The sequence below is a fragment of the Panthera onca genome, chromosome B2, assembly GCF_046562875.1.
Source record: "Panthera onca isolate mPanOnc1 chromosome B2, mPanOnc1 haplotype 2, whole genome shotgun sequence".
NCBI lineage: Eukaryota > Metazoa > Chordata > Mammalia > Carnivora > Felidae > Panthera > Panthera onca.
The window spans coordinates 68,237,073-68,263,882 of record NC_138343.1 but is presented as its reverse complement, the minus strand read 5'-3'; the positions used below and the strand labels follow the sequence as shown (position 1 = coordinate 68,263,882).

The 26,810-nt window shown below is 36.5% G+C and overlaps 1 protein-coding gene across 1 annotated transcript in view; it reads left to right on the top strand.

Moving 5' to 3' along the window:
• The first annotated feature begins 4,706 nt into the window (after positions 1-4,706).
• IMPG1 (interphotoreceptor matrix proteoglycan 1) overlaps positions 4,707-26,810 on the top strand; it is a 137,966-nt gene continuing 115,862 nt past the window's right edge. The window contains exon 1 of the mRNA XM_060615995.3: positions 4,707-4,942. Coding sequence (XP_060471978.2) covers positions 4,876-4,942 — 67 coding nt within the window. The 5' untranslated portion in view covers positions 4,707-4,875. The remainder of the gene's footprint in view (positions 4,943-26,810) is intronic.

Genomic DNA, 26,810 nt, shown 5'->3' with positions numbered 1-26,810 from the left:
GCGCCCCTTTACTAAACATTTAAAGAGGAATTTACACCAATCCTTCTCATACTCTTCCAAAAATAGAAGAAGGATTGGTGGGGTGCCTAGCTGGCTCAGTCAGTTAAGTGCCCAACTCTACGTTTCAGCTCAGGTCATGATCTCAGGGTTTCCTGAGTTCAAGCCCAACGTCAGGCTCTGTGCTCACAGTGCAGAGCCTGCTTGGGATTCTCTCTCTCTCTCTCTCTCTCTTTCTCTCTCTCTCTCTCTCTCTGCCTCTTCCCCCCACACTGTCTGTCTCTCTCAAAATGAATAAATAAACTTGAAAAAAAATGTTTTTTAAATATAGAAGAAGGATTGGGATTCTCTGCCTCTCTCTCTCTCTGCCCCTCCCCCACTCTCTCTCTCTCTCTAAAAATAAATAAGCTTTAAAAGAAAAAGCAAAACTATTCCTAGACTAGAAAAAGAATTAACACTCTTCAACTCCTTTTATGACCATAATCTACTAGTATATCATAAGAAGGCAATTTTACTCATGAATGTAGATGTTTAAGAGACTAAACAAAAATTAGCAAACTGCATCCAGCAATATATACAAAACACTAATATACACTACAACCAACTTAGTGTTACTCTAGGAAAGTAGGGTTGGTTTAGCATTAGAAAAATCAATGTACTTTACACTGTTAAGAGATAAAAGTGAAAAAAATCTATGATAATTTCAAAAGATCTACAAATCAAGTAATAGTCAATAGCCATTCATTATTTAAAAAAAAAAAAAAACTCTGCGATCTAGGAATAAGGAAATTTCCTTATTCCATAATAGGTTAAATAAAAAATTACAAACACTATTCTTAATGATAAAATGTAAGTTTTCCTTTTAGAACCAGAAAAAATAAAACAAACATACCTGCTATCACCATTTTATTCAACATTTTATTAGAGGTCCTCACCAGTGCAGAAGAGCAAGGAAAAGGAAGAAAATGTGTAAGAATTGGAAAGGAGGAAAACAATTATTATTCATAAATGACAATAGTATATGTAGAAAACTGAAAAGAATAAACCAAAAAAAACCCATTAGAATTTATTAATTTGTTTCTCAAGGTCACTGCACACAGGATCAATATACAAAAATCAGTAATGTTTTTACATCTGGCAATAACAAACTGAAAATAAAATTTTGAAAATAATACCTTTTATAATAAAATTAAAATATCAATACTTAAAAATTTCAAAAAATCAATCAAATGAAATATAAATGACAAAATTAAAGAAACAATATAAATATATTATATAAATAAATATACAAATCATGTTCATGGATTAGAAGATTCAACATGGTAAAGATGTCAGTTTCCCCAAATTGATCTACAGTCCAGTGTAGTTTCTTTTTTTGTAAGTTTTTATTTAAATTCCAGTTAGCTAACATGCAGTGTAATATTAGTTTCAGGTGTACAATGTACTAATTCAGCACTTCTATACATCACCCAGTGCTGATCACAAGTGCACTCCTTCATCTCCATCACCTATTTATGAATCCTAGCAAACCTTTTTTGTGGAACTTGACAATCTGACCCTGAAATGTATATAAAAATTCAAAACACTAAAGGTAAACAAGATTATTTTGAAGAAGAACAAGATGGGAAAACTTGTTCTACAGATGTGAAGACATACTAAAAAGGTACAGTAATTAAGATAATGCAGCACAAGAGTAGACAAATAGGAAAGAGAACCCACAAACATATGTATTCTTGATTTATGACAAAGTTGGAACTAAAGAACAGTAGAGGAAATAATGATCTTTTCAATAAATAGTAGTGGGATAGGAAAATCTAAACAACAGTGCTGACAGATGTGTAGATAAGCAGTAAAATTATAAAGAAAACTAATAAGTGATTGCTATAGAAATCAGCATAATGATTATATTTAATGGAGAAGAAAGGTTTGTGTTTTTGAGTGGGAACATGGGTCCTTCTAAGGTGCTATTAATATTCTGTATTTTCAGGGGCGCCTGGGTGGCTTAGTCGGTTAAGCGGCCGACTTTGGCTCAGGTCATGATCTCGCAGTCCGTGAGTTCAAGCCCCGCGTCGGGCTCTGTGCTGACAGCTCAGAGCCTGGAGCCTGTTTCAGATTCTGTGTCTCCCTCTCTCTGACCCTCCCCCGTTCATGCTCTGTCTCTCTCTGTCTCAAAAATAAATAAACGTTAAAAAAAAATATTCTGTATTTTCACCTAGATATTACTAGACTGTTCACTTCATAATAATTTTATTAAGCTGAACATGTGGGTTTAAGCAAAGTTCTAAAACACAGATAAATGGTAGCAGACCTGGAAAGACAAATCTTAAACTGGCAGTAGAGAAGCACTCTATCACTCTCTTGCTCTCTGTCCCTCTCTGTCTATCTGTTTGTCTCTCAAGAAATCTTATAGATCTTCTAGAAAGATCCTATACAAAGAATTAAGAACAAAAAATACTTCAGATTTTAGTAGCACAGGAAGCTAGAAGAAAATGGATTAATGTCTTCAGTATTCTAAGTGAATGTTATTTCCAACGTAGAATTCTTTTTTCTTTGCTTGCTTGCTTGCTTTCTTTCTTTCTTTCTTTCTTTCTTTTTCTTTTTCTTTTCTTTGATAAATGTGTATTCATTTTTTGAGAGAGAGAGCATGAACAGGGGAGGGGCAGAGAGAGTGGGAGACTGAGGATCCCTAGAGGGCTGTACGCTGACATCAGTGAGCATGATGCAGGGCTCGAACTCACGAACAATGAGATAAAGTCAGACACTCAACCCATGAGATAAAGTCAGACACTCAACCCATGAGATGAAGTCAGACACTCAACCGACAGAGCCACCCAGGCACTCCCCCAACCTAGAGCTCTATAGTCAGTTGTTTTTCATCCATTCGGGCTGCTTCCCAAATGGTAGCATACTGAATACCAAAGACTGAGTAGTTTATAAACAACAGAAATCTATTTCTTACAATTATGGAGGCTGGGATGTCCAAGATCAAGGTGCAAGCTTATATTCAGTATCTGATGAAAGCATGCTTCCTAGTTCATACATATTTTGTCACTGTGCCTCGCATGATGGAAGGAACAAAAGAGCTCTCTGGTGCCTCTTTTGTAAGGGAGCTAATCCTATTCATGAGGACTTCACACACATAACCCCATCACCTCCTAAATGTCCCACCTCCAAATACCATCCCACTGGGAGTTAGTTTTCAACATATGAATTTTAGGAGGACACAGACATTAAGTGTATAGAGCTGGCCAAACTATCAATCAAGCATGAGGATAGATGAAAGCCATTTTTAAACATATAAGATCTCAAATATATCTACTGTGAACTTTCAGCAATATACTGGAGCATATGCTCTGCTAAAACAAGACATTAGGTTACGAAAGAAGGCAACATAAGATCCAGAAAACTCGTGACCCAACACAAGAGAGGTAAAAGCCGTCTCCAAGGTAATTGTGAAAGAGGATCCCCAGATGACCGCTGTGAACAATAACAAGACAAGAAACAATACAGACTGAAGGGGCTCAGCAAGTCCTGGGAAAGACAGATTATCTGAAGACTATAACCATAAAAACAGGAAATTTATATATCTGGGGTAATATTTGGGGATAACTTATTGTTTTGTTTATAAAATCTAAGGGGAAAAAGTAAGAGAATTGCAAAAAGCATCATGGGGTAGCAGTTAAAGTATAGGCTCTGAAACCAGGCTCTGAGTTCAAATACTGGCTCTGCCATATGTATACCTTAGCTTCCTCAAATATAAAACAGATCATAATAGTATCTACCTCATAAAGTCATATTAAGGAATATATGGATAATCTATGGAAATGTCTAGGAGGAGTGTCTGTCACAACTTAGCTCTCAATACATGTTAATAACCACAGTGTACTCCACGGCTCAGCTATATATAGCATGTATACAGTCACAGAAACATAAAATTGAACACTCGGTAAACTGAAAATACAATAATACCGAGGTGGATAGAAGGACAGGATGACTACATGTATATGGAGAGGGGAGAGTGTGTATGTAGATATCTCCATATCTACTTACTAATGCATAAAAGTAAAAAACAAAAAAATAGTCATAGAAGCATACTATGTAGAGGTACAAATAAGAATACTAGAATTAGCTTAAAAACTTAAAAGTGGTTTCCTTTGAATGGAGGAATAGATACATTACTCTTCACAAACCTTGTAGAACTATTGGACTCTTTAAATTCTGTATATGAAAAATTTTAAAAAGTTAAAACCAGACTTAAACCCAAAAAGTCATCTATATGTAATGCCAGAAAGAAAGCAACTTACAAAGCCATGCATTTCTTCTATGAGAATGAAGACAGCTTTGCTGCCTCCAGAGACTAACACATATTGAATAAGCACATATTTCGAAGGATAGCAATTAAGCTCTTTCAATGGATGTTCCTTGAGCATGTCATTTTGGAAAACATTTGACCCTAACTGTCAGCCTTCTTCTGCATTTGGCGGGACTTCCCCTGGCTCCCTGTGTCACTCTAACAGGTGAATAACTAAGAAAAAAGCCTTTCTTCTGCCTGTGGACACTTGTTTATGATGGCGTTCAGGATCCTGGAGCTAGGCTGACAGATGCTCCTCCAGAAGGTTAATGAGATAAAGGTTCCTCCAGCTGGCCCTTAAGCAGAGATTACACCTGAGGGGAAGATAAGTAGATTATTCCAGAAACAGACATTGCTTCATGTTCTTCATAAATTAGCACCCTCATAAAGGTAAACCAAGAAGGTTATCCTCTCTCAGCTGGCATCAGTATTTAATTACTTTTCATATTTCTGTCATTTTATTTTTTTAATGAGATTTGGGACTGTTCTGTGATTGTTACCAGAATTGCCAATGCACAAGAGCCAGAATGTATTTGGAAACTAGAAGGGCTATTTTTGTTTTTTGGATTTTTCTCCAGGTTCAAGGAACCAAAGGTAAGTTATTTGAATATTTGTTTATTTTTAAAATTGCTTATCTATAAAATCTATTTGCAGAAGTGAACATTCAAAATCAACAAGCTCACCATTATGTCTCAGAGGGTTAGTATATGGTAAGCCCTAAATAAATATTGATTAATTGATGGAATGATTGTCAGAAATGGTTTTCACGTTGTTGAAAATTTACTTCATAATTTTAAGTGCAATTAATGTTAATAAAATAAGAGAGATGAATGCATCCTTTTTGCTTTATAAAACATCGAATACAAATTTATGTCAATACCAGTAACATTAGTAGATCCATGAAACCATTCCATTTATCTCTTAAAATTGACAAATAAAATATAAAGGTTGATGCAATATTTACTGAAGCTAATGTTTTAAGCTATTTATAATCAGACAAAAAATGTATTTCTTACCTTCTCATAATTAAATCTTGAGTTGCTTTTCCTTAAAAAATAGCAAGGGGGCTTTGTCTTCAGAGTTCATGATAATGACAAACTCAGAAACATGGTTGTTTTTGAAGTTGTTTGCATAAAAGAATGAGGCAGTGCATGTTCTTTTTTTTTTTTTTTTAGCTTTTTTAAGATCACTGATAAATTTTATTTTATTTTATTTTATTTATTTATTTATTTATTATTTAAATTCAAGTTAGTTAACATACATTGTAGTCTTGGCTTGAGGAGTAGAACCCAGTGATTCATCTCTTACATATGACACCCAGTGCTCATCCCAACAAGTGTCCTCCTTAATGCCCATCACCCACTTGGCCCATCCCTCCACCCAACGCCCCTCCAGCAGCCCTCAGTTTGTTCTCTGTATTTAAGAGTCTCTTATGGTTTGCTTCCCTCTCTGTTTTGAAGTTGCATGCATGAAAGAACGAGGCAGTGCATGATCTTATGGCAAATCTTCAAATGAATTTAAAATTAAAGCAAGCCACTAAGCAGGCATATTTAAGAAAAATAATGTATTTTCAAAAATCCTGTTGAAGAAAGCTTCACTTTTTTTTTTTTAAGAATAAACTTAGTCATTGTAACATAGTCTTTTTAAGACATTTGAAATCAGTAATGTTTGGTTCTTCCGTAAGGATGACATAGCTTCAGACAATTAACATTTTAATCAAATTATTGGTTTGAAAATGTCCAGAGAAAGTAAAACAAAGAGTTGTTGCATTTGTAAGTCACAAAATAACTAATTGTCAGTTATTTTATATGTTACTTTTTAGTGGTTGCATTTAGAAGGAGAAAAAAAATTCTATAAAAGAGTATATAAAAATACCTTTTGTTTTTCAACCTGTAAATGATAGTGGATGAAACAAAAGTTTACTTAGCTTTCCTTTCAATTGTCAGTTATATATCAATGTTTACATTTATAAAAACATTTTCATTAGAAACAAATGATGGGATTCTAGTGTATTTTGAGTTTAATTTGCTGAAACAAGCTTACTGTCTATTTCACACACTTGACCAGGCAAATCATCTTTGGGTTTGTCATTGTTGTTTAATTAATTGTGTTAACTAATTTAACTATTTTTGCTATTTTCATACATTATATATCAACCATTACAATTACAAATAGCATAATCATTTGCATAAAGTTAAATTAAATAAGCTCACCAAAACCTATAATTTGTTATATGCCAGTTTCTATGAAACAAAGTACAATTAATGGCATAATAAAAAATCCTTATATTTTACTTGTTTGGGACTTTTTATTCTGTAAGAATCTCAGATCTGTGAACTTCTGTTAATCTCCAATTACTGAGGTCTACATTAATTAGAGTTTATGTGCTTCAGCCTGACTGGATTCCCGTTGGTAACTAATTAACCATGAGTGTATTTACATAGAAATACCATGAGTGTATTTACATAGAAAACAGTATGGGGAGTGAGAAGAAAAGTTCAATTTAATACAACTAGCTGTTAAACATATCCACTGAGTGTTCAAATTCGAGAGTTTCTTTTTAAAAAATTATAGATTATTTAAAAAACCAAAAAATACATGAAAAATTGCACATAGAACTTCCATCCAAACACAACCTATGCTGGTACTGATATACGTTCCCTCGGTCTTTTTTCTATGTACACTTATTTAATTTTTACACGATTGCAGTTTTACAGTAGCACAATTTTATACCAGGCTTTCTGCACTTCTGTTCCATTATATGAATGTTCTACATTGCTATCTAGTTTTGACATGTGTCTTTTTTTGGCTACATAATATTCCTTTCAGTTGATATGTCATGATTTGCTTTACATACTAGCCAACAAAAGAGAAATAATTGTTTCTAATTATATTGTTATTATGAATAACATTGCAATGAACATCTTTATATAAGTCTCTCTTAGTATTTAAGATTCTTAGCATAAATTGACTAAAGTAAAAAATTGGGTCTAAGCATAAACAGTTTTATAGTATTTGATTCATACCAAATTGCTTCTCGAAAGTTTTCCTATGCCGTTAGGTGATTTTTCCCAATTGAGTTCCACAGAGTGGTTACCAGCTACCCAATACTGTGCTTGACATAAAATATTAAGAGACCCAAAGACATGCCAATACTTTAAAATTTTTACTTTAAGCTTTGCAATTCTGAATGTAGTTTTCCCACTGATAACACAAAAGTGAAATGACTTTGATTTCAAAACCTTTACTATGTAAAATTGTTTACTCAACCGAACAGTTCAATAATTTCAAGGAACAATTATTTTGTCAAGATACCAAGGTGCCTCTCATATTCCTAATAGGCATCCCAGTTGCATCTGATGTGCACAGCACTGCTTTACAGTTTTACCTTTTCATTGCACATAAATAATTTTATCTAATTGCTTGTGGCATTCCAATGTGTGGGAGAAAGAGAAAAAAATCCACCCTTAGCAAGTCCTAAAATGGAAATAATGTGTATCAGAGTATGTACCTTTTGCATTACATTTGGATATACTAAATGAAACCTTAACTAAGTAAGTTAGTCACCAAGGTAGAGTAATTATTTTTGTAGCTATGAATGTCAGAAAATTTGCAATTGAAGACACTCTACTTCTTGCTAAGCCTTTACTACTGGGATATGTTCTCATTTCATAAAATTACCCAGGAAGGTGTTTTCCCTCACTGTGGCTCCATTAACAGAAAATGTGGATTCATTTCTATACCTGAGAGAGCTGCCCACTGACAGTCACATTAACTTTGCAGCTCCTCTACTTCGTTCATCTCTGCTACAGTCTCAGAACAGTGTAATTCAAAAGGTTCAAGGCAGACTTTTTGCTCAATTGTATCTGAAAAGGTGGCCTTATAATCAAGGCTCTGTAAATTGAAGACGCTTTGTGTTCAACTGAGCAGACTCTGGCAGCACACCTGAAGCCATTTTTTAGATTAAATACTCGCTTTAAAAATCAAAAGCAATTTCTGCCTTGTGGCCCCTCTGTGCTTATATCAACGACCACACTAAAGGACTATCATATATGTGAACTAATTAAGCAGCGCTGACATGACCTGCTGCTTTCTTGGCCACTTCTATCAACCATGAGTGTGCAGCCGTATTGACTGTATTTGCATGCTAATCATCTCTGAAAATTCGGATCCTGTATACCTTTGTCAACACAATCATATTCACAGCAGATTTTATGCTGTTTTAAAATAATCCATCTAGGTGCCTGGGTGGCTCAGTCAGTTGAGCATCCAACTCTTGATTTCAGCTCAAGTTATGATCCCAGGGTCATGGGATCAAGCCCCACATCAGCCTCTGCACTGAGCGTGGGACCTGCTTAAGATTCTCTCTGTCTCTCCCTCTGCCCCTCTCCCCCACTCATGCTCTCTATCTCTCTCCCTGTCTCTCAAATAAAAATAAAATAATCCATCTAAAGCAACAAAGTTTTTTCTTTCTTATGAGTCTCTGGGCTTATATTATAATTCAGTATGTATGTGGTAATGACCACAGTAAAAGTTCCAACATCATTGCTATATCGTGAAGTAACCAGACTCCAGGATGATGGAGGTCTCCATCTATACTGCCTCTTCCTACTTCAGGGTATAAAGGACACTTCCACAATTGTGGGGAAGGAACTGGTTATACCAATCCTCGGAATACAGCAAAGCAGCTTGTTGAAAGGAAGGCAAGTATTTGACCACATTGTGAGTTTTAGCCTTCCAAAGCAGACAGTTTTAAGCAACCACTGGGTCTGAGCTCACTGTCTGAGAGAAAGAGATGGTGTCACTGGGATTTCAACCTCACAAATCAAGAGCGCCAAGTCAGATGCAGCCATTTTAATAAGGAAGGAAGGTGCTCTGGACCAAGGCAACCTGCACGCCAAAGCTTAATCCTACAATGAGTTGATAAGGTTGACTGGCATAGCCATGGTAATGAGAATTCATCTATGGAAATGCCACTGTCAAGTGTGAACCTCAGCATGCATCACTATTAATTATTTATTGGGGATGTACTCTCACTGCTGTACCTCTCTTCTGGCCACAGTGAATGTGGGAAGAGTGTGAAGGAGCTACAGAAGAGTGATAAATGCTTCCAAGCATATGGTTATAGTCAGTAGATAAGTATTCTTCCATTTACCTTTAGTCATTCTTGAGGAAACAGTATCTTTCTGTGTGCCTTTGGAAAGTCATCTTAATTCATTCCAATTTGGTTTTCTTCATTCAGCCATCTCTAGTCCCCTCACTCACTGCAACCGGCATCTATTTTCATAATTGCTCCCCCAGGAGAAGGATTAAAGGAAACTACACTGAAAGAAATTTTATGGAGAAAATTCAGGACCTTGAAACTAATGAAAAGTTTCCATTTCAGAAATACTTTAACTTCATATAGAAATAGCATATGTAGGGCTAATTTGTCTGTCTTAAGGTTCCTGCTTCATTTATGAAGAAATAAAAGTTACATTTAATTAAGCCCAAATAAGAAACCCAAGGGCACTATTACAACCCATTGTAGGCCTGATCAAAACACTTTGTAGGTAGCAATCATATTAATAATCCTTTAGCTTAAATATTTGATTTTTTTAAGAAGCTCAGGCAAATTTTAATTAATCTTCTTAAAATTTCAGTGGCTGGTAGACAATCTGCTTATTTCTGTCCAGGAACCTAAGGCAGAGAATACTAAGTAACACTCCTAAAATCATTTGAGGTGGGAAGATTAGAACCAAAACTGGGATTTGAGCTATATTTAGTCCTGTCGTACATGTGCTTAGTCTATTAATCAGTCCAATATAATACAATGAGTGAAATTAATACACTTAAGTTACTGTTAAGTCAACAGCCAGCTTTCCTCTGTTAACAACACCAGATGATTTCTGGTTCTGGGCCATTTCTATTGCATAACTATTTGCATGACTGATCTCAGGATAGCTGGCTATATCATCAGCTCTACCCTAAAATTAGAGGCATAATTTTTGGAGCTGTATTACTCATTAGGAAAAAAGTGTGACATTTTGAACTCCTTAAAGAAATGCAGTCATTTATTCATGGTATCGTTTTAAATGCCCACCATTAAAGTCTAAGTTTATCAGTAAGTGGCTTATTTATGATTATGTTATGTATTTCAAAGCAGAACTTGGCCTAACGGATATGATTTGACACGTTCGGAAAGTCTCTTCTGAAACCAAAGATACTTCCCAATCAAACCCCTGAAAATTAACCTCCAGGTTTTTAATATTTTCAGACTAGAGATCTATAATTCTGAAATATGCCTTTCTAATCATTTCTCTTCCTTCCTTCTCTGAAAAAATGAGTTTTACTCTCATCAAAACTCGCCAGTCTTGCAGCCTCTCCCAGTTCCTCCAGTTGTGCAGCCCATCTAGGCCTCAGTGTCCACACATTAATGCTCCATGCTGGAGTGCACTTCCCGGCCTCTCCCAACACTCTTCTTGTTGGTACAATATAAACCTTACTCCTTGACCTCCTGCCCCATTTTCTTGGCTAATCCCACTCTGGGTAAATTTAACTTTCACTTTTCCCACTCTCATTTCTGAGCTGCCAAATAAGAATCCAAAACAAACAAAGTGCGTACGTGAAACAAATCCCTGCACCATAACCACAATTGGGCCCTCCATGCTCTTTCACAGTCCTACTCATCTCTGATTCCCTGACTTAATCCCCTCATCCAGTTTCCACAACCTCTCTCTCCTTGAGCCAGCAACCTGATTCTTCCTCACTCACATAACGGCACAGTGAAAAGAAAGGCTTTAAGGCTCTCACAGGGCCGCATTCACCACAGAACACTCACTGTCACACTTACTGTCACACTTACTGTCACTTACTGCGTATGCGACCTTGGCAAATTGCTCAATCTTACAGATACCTCCCATTTATGGTTTCTCATCTATAAAACGGGAATAATAATATCAGTGTCTTCCTCATATGGTATGATGAAGATAAGTGAAGTAATGTTTATGAAGTTCCTAGTGAGTTATCTCCTATAAAATTGCTCGATAAATGCTAGATCCTAAGATGAGTCTGATGATTTCCGTCACTGTTGCCACTTCTTTCTTCGTACTGAGAAGATTAAAGTCATCTGATTTCATTTGATACCTCTTTTTTCTATTTCAAACTTTCTTTCAATCTTTATCCAAACTCGTCTCCTTTTCTCTTGTTTCAGAGAGATAAGATTTCATATTTTTGCTAATGTTACTTCTGTCTACCTATGACTTTAACTCCACTTACAGCCGGTTCCCCTACGACCTTCCTCTGCCTGTCTCCCTTTCCACTGATTTCATTTTCCCAGTCTAAAAAACTTAATGCAACATTTCTCAACATTGGTAAAAACACTAGTGCTGGGGCTCCAGCTCTGAAGATTCTGATTTAGTTTGTCTGGGTGAGACCCAAGCTAGAATGGTTGTTAAGGCCATCCAGGCAATTTTATTGTGCAACCAGGTTTGAGAAGCATGATTTAGTGCCCTTCTGGAAAGATATGATATGTGGGTCATTATATTATGGGCCACCAGAGGATCTGTTTTAATCTTCCTCTCTTTAGTAAATATTTTATCATAAATATATTTGTGGTTTGGAGGGAGTGGTCTCATCATTTAATAGAGTTGACAGGGTGGTTTGTATCCTCATTTCCTCTGTAGTGTTGTTTCAAATTTTTTAACCTTTCTACAGAAATTAGGGCTATAAGATATGTATATTTTTTAAGTTTATTTATTTGGAGGGGGGAGGGGCAGAGAGAGAATCTCAAGTGGACTCATGCTGACAACACAGAGCCTGACACAAACCGTGAGATATGACCTGAGCCAACATCAAGAGTCAGACACTTAACCAACTGAGCCACACAGTTGCCCCAGGAATATATATATTTTTAAGTTTATTTATTTATTTTGAGACAGAGAGAACAAGAAGGGGAGGGGCAGAGAGAGAGGCAGAGAGAATCCCAAGCAGGCTCCACGGCTGTCAGCACAGAGCCCACTGCCAGGCTTGAACTCACAAACTGTGAGATCATGACCTGAGCCAACATCAAGAGTCAGATGCTTAACTGACTGAGCCACCCAGGCGCCCCCAGGAATATGTATTTTTTAAAAGCTGCACAGAGTATCCTAATGCACACTCTTAAAACTCAATTAAATGCTTCATGAGGGCAGGAACCATGTCCATCTTGTTCTCAGTCGTATCATCAGAATCCCCTTTTCTAGCATAAACCTCTGCTTCCTGCGTTGTGTCCATGTCATTTTGTCATCTTCTATCTCTAAAGTCAGGAATTTTAGGTATCATGTAAGACAACATCCTCTTCATATCCAGGTTGTCATCAAATCCTATCAAATGCTCTGCTGATAAATGTTCAGCAACAATCTCTTCAAGAGATAAAAAGTTTTAATCATAGTGTTTGTCAGTATCCATAGTGTAAATAAACACTTTTGCCATGGCCAGTTTCAATCTACCGACATGACAACACCTAACGTGAGTGTGCACATTCGGCTCTCAGGAGCTGGGAGCCGATGTGAACCTGCTTCATCCAGCACGCCACAGCATTATCGATTTCAGCACACAGCACTTCTCTAATCCAGCTTCGCCTTTTCATCCTCATTGCTGTGGGACTATGGATAATAGCCTCCTCTCGTTCTGACCTTTGACTTCTCCATTTCCTATGCCCATGATACCTAGTCAGTCAGTGGCATATCCTGTCAATACTTATCCCAGACATGGCTCGTATTTCTTGAGCTTTAACTAGCTTTGTTATTCATTGTTTACCACATTCACTGCTGGAGGGAAAAGAAAGAGTAAAGAATAGAACTTCCAAATTCCCCTCAATGCCTTCAGAATGAAGTCTGGTAATTTCACTTGAGAGTCCTGGTGATCTGGCCTCCACCTTCCTCTCCAGCCACACTTGTAGAGACTGCTTGAGTCCTCCTGCCATGGGTGACACTCATTGCTTTCTGCAGATCTCCTTACCTCATAAATATATGTTAAGAATGTACAGAACGTATCTGTGACATTTGGAGAATAGTATAAAATGGTCATCTTCCAGATTAAATAATAAGCCATTGATGGTATCTTAGAAGTTCTCTGCTCTTCCAGGGTCTCTGCCCCTTTGCTCTGTGCCAAAAGTAGACACAGTCATGAATTTTGTGCTAATCATGTCATTGCCTGTCATTAGTGTTTCCAGTTATAAATGTATTCTCTAAATAATATATTTCTTGGTTTTCTCTGTGATTCTTATATTTAAAAAAATATCATGCTGTGGGTGTTCTCCTAGGACTGACTTCTTTGTCTCAACATTATGGTTTGGTGGGGGGCGGGGGGAGTTAATGTTTATTTTAAGAGAAAGAGCACATACATGCATGAGCGGGGGAGGGACAGAGAGAGAGGAGGACAGAGGATCTGAAGTGGGCTGTGCACTAACAGCAGAGAGCCCCACGTGAGACTCGAACTCAAGAACCATGAGATCATGGCCTGAGCCAAAGTTGGTCGCTTAACCAGCTGAACCACCCAGGCACTCCTCAACATTGTGTTTTTAAGATTCACCCACATTGTTGCGTTTAGCAGACCCTGAGACAAAAGTTTACCTGTTATTCTTCATTAAGGAGTGCATTTTCAGGGTGGGAGCCTTGCTGGTAAATAGAAAAGACCTTAAAATTTGCCTCAAAGGCCATTATTAGCATTTTCCTGCATACTAGACGTGTGCGCATCTATGGACAGTGGGCGGGTCCTGATGTTTCTCATGCCGCAGCAGCAGCAGAAAATCCTGGGGCAGGAGAAAACAGACACCATGAAACATCTATGAGGCAAAGAGCTGCGGGCTGTGTCTCCTGTGGTGGATCAGAGTTTGTGAAGAGCTGGCCTGAGAGAGTGGTGAGGCTAAGAGGGCCTGAGATGGTGCAGGATACCACCTGTAGTCATTGTTCTGTTGATGGACTTGGCTGTTGCACTTTTGTATGTGTCCTCTGAGGCTCACAGCAGGCAGGAGGTTTCCAGAGTCTGGGACTCTCATTGTCTCTCTGTCTCCCTTCTAAGTAGGAGATTGTTGTCATGAGGCAGGTGTGTTTTCAATTTTGCCAGGTGACACCACACTGTTTTCCTAACTGTTTGTGCCATTTTGAGTGAGAACTCCTTTTGTTCCAGATACTCAACACACTTCATATTGGTATTGCCTGATTTATTTATTTAGTTAGTTTAGTTTAGTTTAGTTTTTTTTATTATTATTATTTTGCCAATCTTTGGTGAGGAGAGGGTGGTAGTGAAATAGTATTTCATTGAGGTTTTATTTTGTATTTCCCTCATTATTAATGAGTTTCAGTATCTTTTCCTATATTGTTCCTTTTCTACAAAATGCTTACACAAAAATTGTGCCCATTTTTTCATTAGGATGTATATCTTTTCTTACTGACTTAGAACAGTTCTTTGAAAGTTATGAATATTAGTCCTGCAGTTGCATACCTTTCAAATATCTTCTCCCAGTTTGTAGCTTATCTTCTTACTTTCTTAACGGTAACCTCTGATGAGCAGACATTCTTCATTTTTATGGAGTGGAATTTATCATCCTTTAACTTCATAGTTTGTGAGGATTTTCTGTCCTGCTTAAAAAAAAACCTTCCCTAGCTTGAAGTCATGAAAATATTCTTTTATATTGTCTTACACAAATCGTATAGTTTTTCTGTTCATATTTAAGCCACTGAAATTGATTTTGTGTGTGTGTGAGAGAGACAGAGAAAGAGAGAGATGTAGTGAAAAGAGAATTTCTTTTTTTTTTTCCATATGGATAATCAATTGTTTTAGCACCATTTACTGGATAATTTCTGCTTTCCTCTCTGCTCTGTGATATCCCTTCTCTCATGAACATGATTTTGTCCATTTTTTTTTATTCCTTAACCAATAATACATTGCTTTAATTATTACAAACTTATAATGATCTTGATATCCTATAACCATGTGTCCCTGGCTTTGTTCTCTTTTTTACAGGAGTGTCTAAGCTATTCTTGACCCTCCACTCTTACATAATAGATTTTAAAATTAGCTCACCAAGTTCTACAAAACACTTTATTAAGGAGATTGAAATTGTGTTGAATCTAAGGGCACCTGGGTGGCCCAGTCGGTTAAGCGTCCGACTTCGGGGCAGGTCATGATCTCACAGTTTGGGAGTTCGAGCCCTGCATTGGGCTCAGTGCTGACATCTCCGAGCCTGGAGCCTGCTTCAGATTCTGTGTTTCCCCCTCTCTCTACCCCTTCCCTGCTCACACTCTGTGTCTCTCTGTCTCTCAATAATAAATAAACATTAAAAAAAGAGAAGAAATTGTGTTGAATCTGTAGATTAATATGGGAGAGCTGATACCTTTGTAATGTTAAGTCTTCTTATCTAAGAGCATGGAATATCTCTCCTTTTATTATCTTACAATAAAGTTTCAGGCTTATTTCATTAAAGGGCTTACATATGTTGGACTTATCCCCAGCTACTTTATATTGTGATCATGTAAATGACATTCTTATTACATTTTCTATGTAGAAAAATAATTGGTTTTATATCCCTTAGCTTTGCTGAACAATCTTAATTCTGAAAATTCACTAGCAACTGTTTGGAGTTAAAATTTTTTTAATGTAAATAATTAAATTTTTTTCATTCATGAATAAAGAAAATTTGAGTTCTTACTTTTCAGTCTTTGTATCTTTTATTTTTTATATTTTCTTACTGTTCCTAATAACCCATCCAGCATATTAAAGACAAATGGTGATTGAACACATTCTTACCTTGTTACTGATCATAAAGGGAATGCTTTCATACTTTACTTGGGTATGATGCTTGTTTTACATTTTGCATGTTTTGTTTTTGTAAATGCCCTATACCAGGGTTTTCCTTTAAAGTTCCCTTCTATTCCTAAGAGTTTTAATCATTAATGAATATGGAAAGATAGCGTACACTTCTATATCTATTTAGATTACCAGCTGGTTTTTCTCTTTTAATTCATTAATGTAATAACTTGCCTTAATCAATTTTTAAATATTAAATCCTGAGATACATTCCTGAGATAAATCCAACTTGGTCATGACCATTTTTCACACACTGCTGGATTCCATTTGCTAATATCTTATTTCAAATTATTGCATTCATATTCATATGCAAGAGTGGATCATTATTTTTTATCTCCTAGTTTCCTTGGCAAGTTTTGTAAGACTTTGTATGAAAATGAAGTTTGTCTTTTTTTTTTAATATTTGATAGAACTCTCTGATAAAGCTGGAGAATGATATTTATGGAAAGATATTTGACTGCTGACTCAACTTTTTTATAGGTTATAATAGTAATGAGATTTCCTATCTTTTTTATATTAGTTTCGGTACCTTGTATATTTCTAGAAATTTATCCATTTCATATAAAATTTCAAATTTATTGACAACATTATTCATAATATCCTCTTGTGTTTTTTCATGGCTATACAAAATGTAATGATGTCCTCCTTTTGCTCCTGATAGGATTGTGTCTTTTGCTTACTTCATCAATCTTATTTTTTCTTGTTTTTCATTAGCTTTTTCAAAGGAGAAATTTTTTAGCTTTTATATTTTCTTTATGTTATTATCTTATGTTTTACATTTTCTTAATCTCTATTCTTCTCTGTTTTCTTGTATTTTCTTTGAGTTTATTTTTGTTTTCTTTTGCTAACTTCTTGAGATGGATTTAGCTCACTAATATTTAGCTTTTTTTTTCTTTTTCTAAAGTAAGCATTCTCATAAGATAAATTTACCTTTCAAATACTGATATTGCCATGTTGCCATATTCCACAGTTTTATTATGCAGTATTTTTATCATCTGATAAAATGTTCCCTGATATTTATCATTTGATAAAAATATTTCTACTATGTAGCATTATTACTCCCTTGTCATGGGTTTTTTATAAGGATTTTTTTTTTTAGTTTCCAAATACATGGAGATATTCTGATTGTTTTTTAAAATTGATTTTTAGCTTACTTCTCTATTGGGCTGAGAATATAATGTACATGCATTAGAATTCAGTATATAGTCAATACCTGCGTATGTTGTCCCTGTGCTTGAAAAGAAGGAATATTTTATATTACAAATATATAACATGTTATATGTTACATATTGTCTTTATTTTAAAATGTTCCACATGTGTCCATTAGGTCAAGTTTACTCATGTTTTCCATCATCTATATTCTTATTTATTTTATCTGCTTTTTCTATCAATTACCAAGCAAGATCCTTAAAATTTACCTGCTATTATTGTTATTTACTTTCCTTATTATTCTTTATTATTCTGTCAACCTATTTTATATTTTGAAGTCATAATATTAAGTGCATAAAATTACAACTTGTTACCTCTTTCTGATGACTTTTAAACTCTTATCAATATGATATTACTCTTTTTCTTTGTAATACCTTCTGCCAAATAAGAAACTTTGTCCACTAGTATCCTGGAACTGACTCTTACTAACTTATAGGAGCCAATTACATACATCGTCTCACAAGTTAGTGCTTGGTAATGTCACGTCAGTGGCTTGAAATCAGCCATGAAAGAATATTAACACATGGAATTTGGCAAATGCTACAAATCAGGCCTTCTCATCTATCCCCAAGAACTGGTTATTAAATATTTACCAGCATAGCTCTGACTTCCTTCAATATTAATATAGCCATACCAACTTTCCTCTGGATAGTGTTAGCATGTTATTACTTTTTTCCACCCTTTTAATTTCAACTTCTCTATATCTTTCCATTTAGATGTATCTCTGAAAACAGCATAGAGTGGGATATTTTTTTTAGTGCAGTCTGACAATCTCTGCTTTTAACAGGAGTATTCTGTCCATTTGCATTTAATGTGTGCCAAATATTACATGGAACATACTAATCCAAAACTATGGTTTTTTAATTACTATCATACCCTTTTTAGGTTAGAAACCTAACACATATAGAGATTATCTGCCCAAGTTCAGGAAGTGACTCAAAAAAGCAGAACTATCTTACTATAACTTCAATCCCACAGGTACTCAAAACAAAGTTCTTCTTTCCTCTCTACATGAACATAGGTCCTTGTGCCTCAGAAAGTTTAACAAGCAGAGATTTACAGCTGTTTCTGTTGATTGACTACTCCAATTCTGTTCTTGAGCAGTTAAAAATATCACTTTTGTGTGGAAATATATGCACCAATGCTATACATGCAATTCTCTCTCTACTCAGAACTTTCATATACTCTAAGGTCAGGTCTGCATGAGAGCGCTAAAAATAGGAATAGTGTGTTTCATGGTTTGCAATATACAAGCAGCAAAAAAAATTAGAAAACAGAGATGCTGAGCTAAATAGAACTAATTCTACTATGAATACTTTAGACATTGTAATATTCTAATAACTATGTTCCAAGTATATAGCACCCCTGGAAACGCAAGGAGAAAGATATCCCATGGTCCAGCAACCCAGCACAGCTGGAACCAAAAGGAAAGTGGGGATTTGGCACATATCATTAATGTGTCTCATAAGGAAATCCACATTCCTGTTCCCTGATATTTTATAGGGCACCCCCAGCCTCTAGAGTTTGCTAACTCCTGAATTGGGGGGAATTTTTCTGTAAGCTCTTGGTAGGTCTCTATGAATTCCTGCCACTTGTCTTCTTCACCCACTTCCAAGCAGATCATGGCCTCAGTCTGCCTCTGGCTTATGAATTACCTGGTACTGTTCAAGTGTAACCCTTTGGTTTCCATGCCATTCAATATTTGCATCAAGCCATGCTCAAGAAATGCTCTAAACTGCAATGTCCCATACATTTGTGAGGTACAATTGCAACTGGGCATCCACATATCAGACTTACTAGTAATATTCCATTATGTTTCTCTTGTCCATAACCTGTGTATTTATTTAAACTCTTGAAGGAGTTCTAAAACCTATGGAGATTGTGCCAAAAAGTGTACATGATGCTTTAGAAATTGGGAAGCAGAAGAAAGGAAAAAATGTTAGTAGAATTTAAGTTAATGGAGGGATGAGATGATTAAAAGTAGCTTAATGGAATTGGTCCCACATTTACATGGAAAGGGTAGCTGCCTACCCAGGATGATTTGAGGGGTACTAAAAAATCCAGTTGTTAGAGAAAATGCGGGTTTCTTTTCAGCTGAAAACAAGCCTCAGCTAGGCTGGCGAGCAACTTGAACATACTTGTTCTCACCTTAGTTTCACATTCTGTTTACATGACCGTAGCACTAAACCAACTCCCTTCACCATTTGTTCAAAGTAATATACTTTGCAGTTAACCACAGCTTCTAGAAATATCCTACTTTTCTTAACTTTCAAGACTGGCTTATTTGGGGGAAAAAGGATTTTGCTGATTTTGCTCATGTATTCATATGAAAATCACTTATAGTTCTTAACATTTTAAACTTTCCTGCTAAAATTCTCAAGTAAATTTAGCCCTCTATACAGTAGCAATGTGTTCATCTTGTAGTTCCCACAATCTGTGACCCAATACCATGTACCTTGAGAACACTTGAGAGTCAAGGGCATGCATGTGGTTCTGGAATTACAGTAGGGACAGTGCCCTTGAACTGGTAGTGGCTGTGTGTGGACCTCAGCCAGGGTCCATTATAAACCGATGCCCTGCTTTAGATGAAAGCAGCTGTGTTCTGAGACCTTCACACCACACACTATGACAAGTACTTCCACTGTGTTTCTCTCCTCTCCCAGGACAGAGAGGCCAGTCATCTTTGACACCCCTCCCCTTCTCAATATGCCATTCTATCTCTCCCCACAAGGGGTGGAGGACTTAGATCAGGAAAGTTTATGCAAGATTAAATAATTATTTTTGAAAATTTCCAGTCATTGATTTGGTCCTGAAATGTTATCTACTTTCTCTCTGTGGAATTCTGTTCTTCAAATGGAGATTTTTGTTCTATAGGAATTCCAGTAATTTTTGTCTCTACTTCTGTTAATTCATTCATTAAGGCATTCCGGCCTTCTCCCTTAGGAAACATAATGGGTTCGCTAAGTGCTTGTACCAGTGACTGTTGCTTTCATAACAATGCTGCCGGAAAAGCCCCATTCTCCTTTTCCTGTTGTCTGTTTTATCGTCACAATATGTGTACAGTAATACTATATTGTAAACCTGCAGGGTTAGATGGCTGGAAAATAGCCTTCTGGAAAAGAGTTTGATAAGGAGTGGTCCAAACAGGTTGATAAGGATCCACTTGAGTATATAACCAAGAAAGAGACTGATTGGTGGGCAAAACTGAGCCTTACTTAAAATGAAAACTTCATAAGCAGCCTACAGCTGGAGGCCAACTTTGGTACAGAAAGGAAAAAAAATAAACTCTTTGCAGATATGACAGGGAGGTGAACTGAACTATCATGGCTTCCAGGATGCCAGTCAACATCAAGGCCACATGGCCACCAGCCTATAACCTAAGTGGAAAAAATACTTTTGACTGAAGGGCTAGCTTTCACATTAGCATGTAGATATGCTTAGTCAATCTAATTTTAAAACAGTATATGAGGAATCAAAAGCCTAGTATTTCTGACCTGCCACTTCACCCTTGGACATAGTTGATTTTTCCTTAGAATAAATTAATGTTTTAATTTAGTATTTGAATCTAGTGGTCATTTCATTAATTTCCTTTTCTATATATTTGGAAATTTCTAAACTTGTCATAGCTATACTGGATTGCAGGATTTGGGTTAGCTCCAGGGTAGAGTGGCTAAAGGAAAAAAAAAAAAGATCCTCCCAATGTAAACTTTTTTTTAATTTTATTTTTTAAATTTACATCCAAATTAGTTAGCATATAGTGCAACAATGATTTCAAGAGTAGATCCCTTAATGTCCCTTACCCCTTTAGCCCATCCCCCTTCACACAACCCCTCCAGTAACCCTGTTTGTTCTCCATATTTAAGAGCCTCTTATGTTTTGTCTGCCTCCCTGTTTTTATATTATTTTTGCTTCCCTTCCCTTATGTTCATCTGTTCTGTGTCTTAAAGTCCTCATATGAGTGAAGTCATAATGATGTTTGTCTTTCTCTGACTAATTTCACTTAGCATAATACCCTCTAGCTCCATCCATGTAGTTGCAAATGGCAAGATTTCATTCTTTTTGATTGGTGAGTAATACTCCATTGTGTATGTATATATATATACACACACACACCACATTTCTTTATACATTCATCCATCAATGGACATTTGGGCTCTTTTGATACTTTGGCTAATGTTGATTAGCATTAGTGCTGCTAGAAACATTGGGGTGCATGTGTCCCTTCGAAACAGCATACCTGTATCCCTTGGATAAATACCTAGTAGGGCAATTGCTAGGTCATAGGGTAGTTCTATTTTTAATTTTTTCAGGAACCTCCATACTGTTTTCCGGAGTAGCTGCACCAGCTTGCATTCCCACCAACAATGCAAAAGAGATCCTCTTTCTCCACATCCTGGCCAACATCTGTTGTTGCCTGAGTTAATAATGTTAGCCATTCTGACAGGTGGTATCTCATTGTGGTTTTGATTTGTAGTTCCCTAATGATGAGTGATGTTGAGCATTTTTTCATGTGTCAGTTGGCCATCTGGATGTCTTCTTTGGAGAGCTGTCTATTCATGTCTTTGGTCCATTTCTTCATTGGATTATTTGTTTTTTGGGTGTTGAGTTTGATAGGTTATTTATAGATTTTTGGACACTAATCCTTTATCTGATACGTCGTTTGCAAATATCTTCTCCCGTTCTGTCAGTTGCCTTTTAGTTTTGCTGATTGTTTCCTTCGCTGTGCAGAAGCTTTTTATTTTGATGAGGTCCCAATAGTTCATTTTTGCTTTTGTTTCCCTTGCCTCCAGAAACGTGTTGAGTAAGAAGTTGCTGTGGCCAAGATCAAAGGGGTTTTTGCCTGCTTTCTCCTTGAGGATTTTGATGGCTTCCCATCCTACATTTAGGTCTTTCATCCATTTTGAGTTTATTTTTGTGTATGGTATAAGAAAGTGGTCCAGGTTCATTCTTCTGCATGTTGCTGTCCAGTTTTCCCAGCACCACTTGCTGAAGAGACTGTCTTCATTCCATTGGATATTCTTTCTTGCTTTGTCAAAGATTAATTGGCCATACATTTGTGGGTCTATTTCTGAGTTCTGTATTCTGTTCCATTGATCAGAGTGTCTGTTTTTGTGCCAGTACCATACTGTCTTGTTGATTATCGCTTTGTAATACAGTTTGACGGGGATTGTGATACTTCAGCTTTGGTTTTCTTTTTCAAGATTGCTTTGGCTTTCTTTTTCAAGATTGCTTTGGCTATTCGGGGTCTTTCCTGGTTCCATACAAATTTTAGGATTATTTGTTCTAGCTCTGTGAAGAATGCTGGTGTTATTTTGATAGGGATTGCATTGAATATGTAGATTGCTTTGGGTAGTATTGACATTTTAACAATATTTTTTCTTCCTATCCAGAAGCATGGAATCTTTTCCCAGTTTTTTGTGTCGTTTTCATTTTCTTTCATAAGCTTTATATAGTTTTCAGTGTATAGATTTTTCACCTCTTTGGTTAGATTTATTCCTAGGTATTTTATGGTTTTTGGTGCAATTGTAAATGGGATTGATTCCTTGATTTCTCTTTCTGTTGCTTCATTGTTGGTATATAGAAATGCAACTGATTTCTGTGCATTGATTTTATATCCTCAACTTTGCTGAATTCATGAATCAGTTCTAGCAGTTTTTTGGTGGAATCTTTAAGGTTTTCCATATAGAGTATCATGTCGTCTGCAAAGAGTGAAAGTTTGACCTCCTCCTGGCCGATTTGGATGCCTTTTATTTCTTTGCAGAGGCTAAGACTTCCAATACTATGTTGAATAACAGTGGCAAGAGTGGACATCCCTGTCTTGTTCCTGACCTTAAGGGGAAAGCTCTCAGTTTTTCCCCAATTTAAACTTTTGGTGTCAACCACTTTTCTTAGCCTGCTGGAAGGAGCCCTGCCCATGGACACCCACCTAAATATTTCCTGCCCACCTAAATATTTCCTGCCACACCTTTCATGAGAACCTCCCAACTCATTGTGAGCCCATCCCACCATGCTGCCTCAGCCCTTCCTCAAATGGTCTCTTTTGCTGAGAAATCACCACTCTCACCATCACTCCCATCAACAAATGTACTCAACATGTATAATCCCAAACTCAAAGAAGTGATAATAGCAGTTGATTTTCCAACATTCCCTTTTCAGTATACATTATGTGTTAGATAGCGACACCATCTGGTGAGGTGGCACATTAGCATGTTGAATACACCAGGCTCTATGAGCACACATTGCAATCCTCTAAAAAATAAAAAAAAAAAATTAAAAAAAATAGAGGAAAAAAGAGAATGAAGGGAGGAAATGTTGATACTTTTATGTGTGGTATCAGAGGAATCTTCACCCATATAGGACCTTACTTTGTTTTAGGAAAAGCAGTAAAGCCAGATCTTTCAACGACTTTTGCTGTGGAATGGAAAAAAAAAAAATGGATCAATAGCTAGAGGGGAAATGGCATCAAGAGAATCCTTTAAGTAGAAGGAAAAGTAATAGCGTGTTTGTAGGCTGATTGGAGTAATCCAGCAAGAAGAAGGGAAATACCAACATAGGCAAGTGATAGAAGAGTTTCTGGAAGAATGTCCTCAAGAGGTGTAAACGGATGGGATACAGACAGTACACAAGTAAAGGAATTGGCCTTGAATAGGAATAGACTGCTCATCAAATAGTCACAGGAAGGAAAGCAGAGTATTTGGCTTTTGGAATGTGAATGCAGATGCAGTCAGTGAGCAGATGCAATGCTGGGCATTGATAAAGTTCTCTTCTTGCTCCCCTCATTCTCAGGAAAATGTGGAACCAGGTCATCAGCTAAAAGTGAGAATTGGCCAGAAGTGCAGGAAATCTGAGAAAAGTTGTATGTAGTTCTCCTGGAGAGTGAGAAACTCAGTGGACCAGGGAAACATAGTGTGATGCTATTTATGGATCATAAATTTAACATGAGTCTGGGGGCACCTGAGTGGCTCAGTTGGTTAAGAATCTGACTCTTGCTTTTGGCTCAGATCATGATCTCACGGTTCATGAGTCCCAGCCCCATGTCAGATTTCATGCTTACAGCACAGAGCCTGCTTGGAATTCTCTCTCTCTCTCTCTCTCTCTCTCTGCCCCTCCCCTGCTCACTCTCTCTCTCAAAATAAATAAACTTTAAAAAAAATTTGTTAAGTGAGTCCAAATGGTTATTTTTCTCCATCCACGTTCAGCTACAAGGGTACAAAGTGAGGAGTAGGAAGAGGGCTGAATTTAACATAAAGTTTTACCTATCAAGCACAATTATTCAGGGGCAAGGGAATTGAGGACTTGTCATCCTAAAGAGCCAAGCAATATTAATATTCTTTCACATTGACACCCATGGTCTTAATTGTTTCCATTTATTATTATTTATTTACTCTTGGATAAATTGAAAGTACCTGGGAATGCTGACTTTACTAAAATACACTTTATGCATAACCCATCTCCTTTCTGTTCTTTTGAGTTTCATTCACAGAGGAATTTTTTATTTATCTTTTCACTTAGGATATTATCTTTAATAAGATGACTGTGCTCAAAATCTCTGATATTAGACACTGTAGCAGGGAGAAGAAATTTAAAAGGGAGGTTGCAATAATGTAGGTGGACAGGACAAATGAAATACAAGAGAACAATAAATGAATTCTGAATATGAGGTCTGAGAAAGCTTAGTGGAAAAGGAAAGAAAGCTTAGAAATTGGCCCTTGAAGGAAGAAGGAAAAGAAGGGCCCGCCGATATGAGGGAACAGACAAATAGGAGATAAGCACTGAAGGATGGAAGTACAGGAAGTCTTCCAGGATGAGCATAGTCTTGTCTAAGGACTAAGAAGAAGTGTCACGAAAGAACATGTTTAGAAGGAAAAGTAATACCAGGGAGTGAAATGCATATACTATTGAATAAAGGAGTTTTTATTGAGCACTTACCCTGTGCATAATGCTGTTTTAAGTGCTGCCCAGGTGGTAACTCATTTACTAGTATCACAGAAGCCCTGGAGGAGAGGCACCACCACTCCCCATTCTACAGGTGAGGAAACTCAGGCACAGACAGGTCAAGTGCTTCCAACTGTATAGCTAGTGAGTCACAGAGCAAGGGCCCTGTGTACCACGGGTGTTATCAAAACATTTTGAATAAACAAGAAACATATAATTTCTGTTGCTACTACATTTTTCTTTCGTAAATAATGAACATATTTAAATTAAATTTAGAAAGTAAGCAATGAATATTAGCTGTCTCTCATGTGTATTTAGAAGCTCTGAATATTCAAATATATTAATTTCCATTTTTTTCTTTTCCTCATTCAATGAGATGACTGTTTCCAAAAACTATTGGCTTAGACTGTTTTCCTGGTGATTAATCTACAATATAATATAGTACAATTGTATTTATTTTTGTCCAAATTCTTATTATATTGTATTCTGGAAAAGATACAGAGTTTTTGTTTGTTTTTTTCTGAAACCACTTTGCCCTTCTTTTTCTTTGTAACTCTGAACTTCACCCAGAAATAGTTGTTGATGGCAGCCAATTCATCAACATACAGGTTATACTCATGTTTTGTCAAGGATTTTCTGCCTGAAAAAATTTTCTAATCTTTTATTAAATATGCTTCCTTTTTATAGCAGGTCATTCAACTATCAATGCATTCTCGTTAAACTTTTACCTATTCTTTCTAAATACTTATATAAACTAAAAATATCAGGCACATGAAAATACATCCAGAGAATCAAAGTTCAGTTCAATTTCAACATTACTATTTATGCAACATGGAGGACAGCATCTAACGTGATCTCATTGCTTTACCAAAGAGTGCTTTCATTAGCACCAATAAATATCAGCTCTTTTTACCTCATTGAAATCTGTAACATTCCATGTTTCAATCTTTAAATTTTGGGTTTATTTTACTTGAATTCCTTGGGAAAGACACAGACTTTGTAAGTGTGGCCTCTTCTATAAATATTTTTGAACACAGGTAACCCTTAGTCTGTGTTCTCAGAGACTTTGCCTACCTCTTTTCTAGTGATGACTTAGGGTCAAGATACAGGCAGAAGATTCTGATCCCTGCCCAAGTGATAGTATCATCACAAATGATCCCCTGTGGTCATTTCTATGTGTCTAAAGGAACACAGGCTGAAGTGTCTATTACTCATGTGAGAAAGGACACCAGAGAAAGGTGGAAGATGGTTAACCTAAAGTAGAGAAATGCATAGCGTAGAGGAAATATGAGGCACTGTCAACTTGACCTTTGCTATTCCAGAGGGCAGAGATAGGACTACTGTGCAGAAGCTACTGGAAGGTAATTTTCAACACAAAGAATTACCTAAGTAGAGATTTTTAAAGTGGAAAAAAGTGCTTCCTAGATGAGGGAGACAATCATTTGTAGGATATTTGCCATGGGTCTCCCTTACCAAGGAGATATTAAAA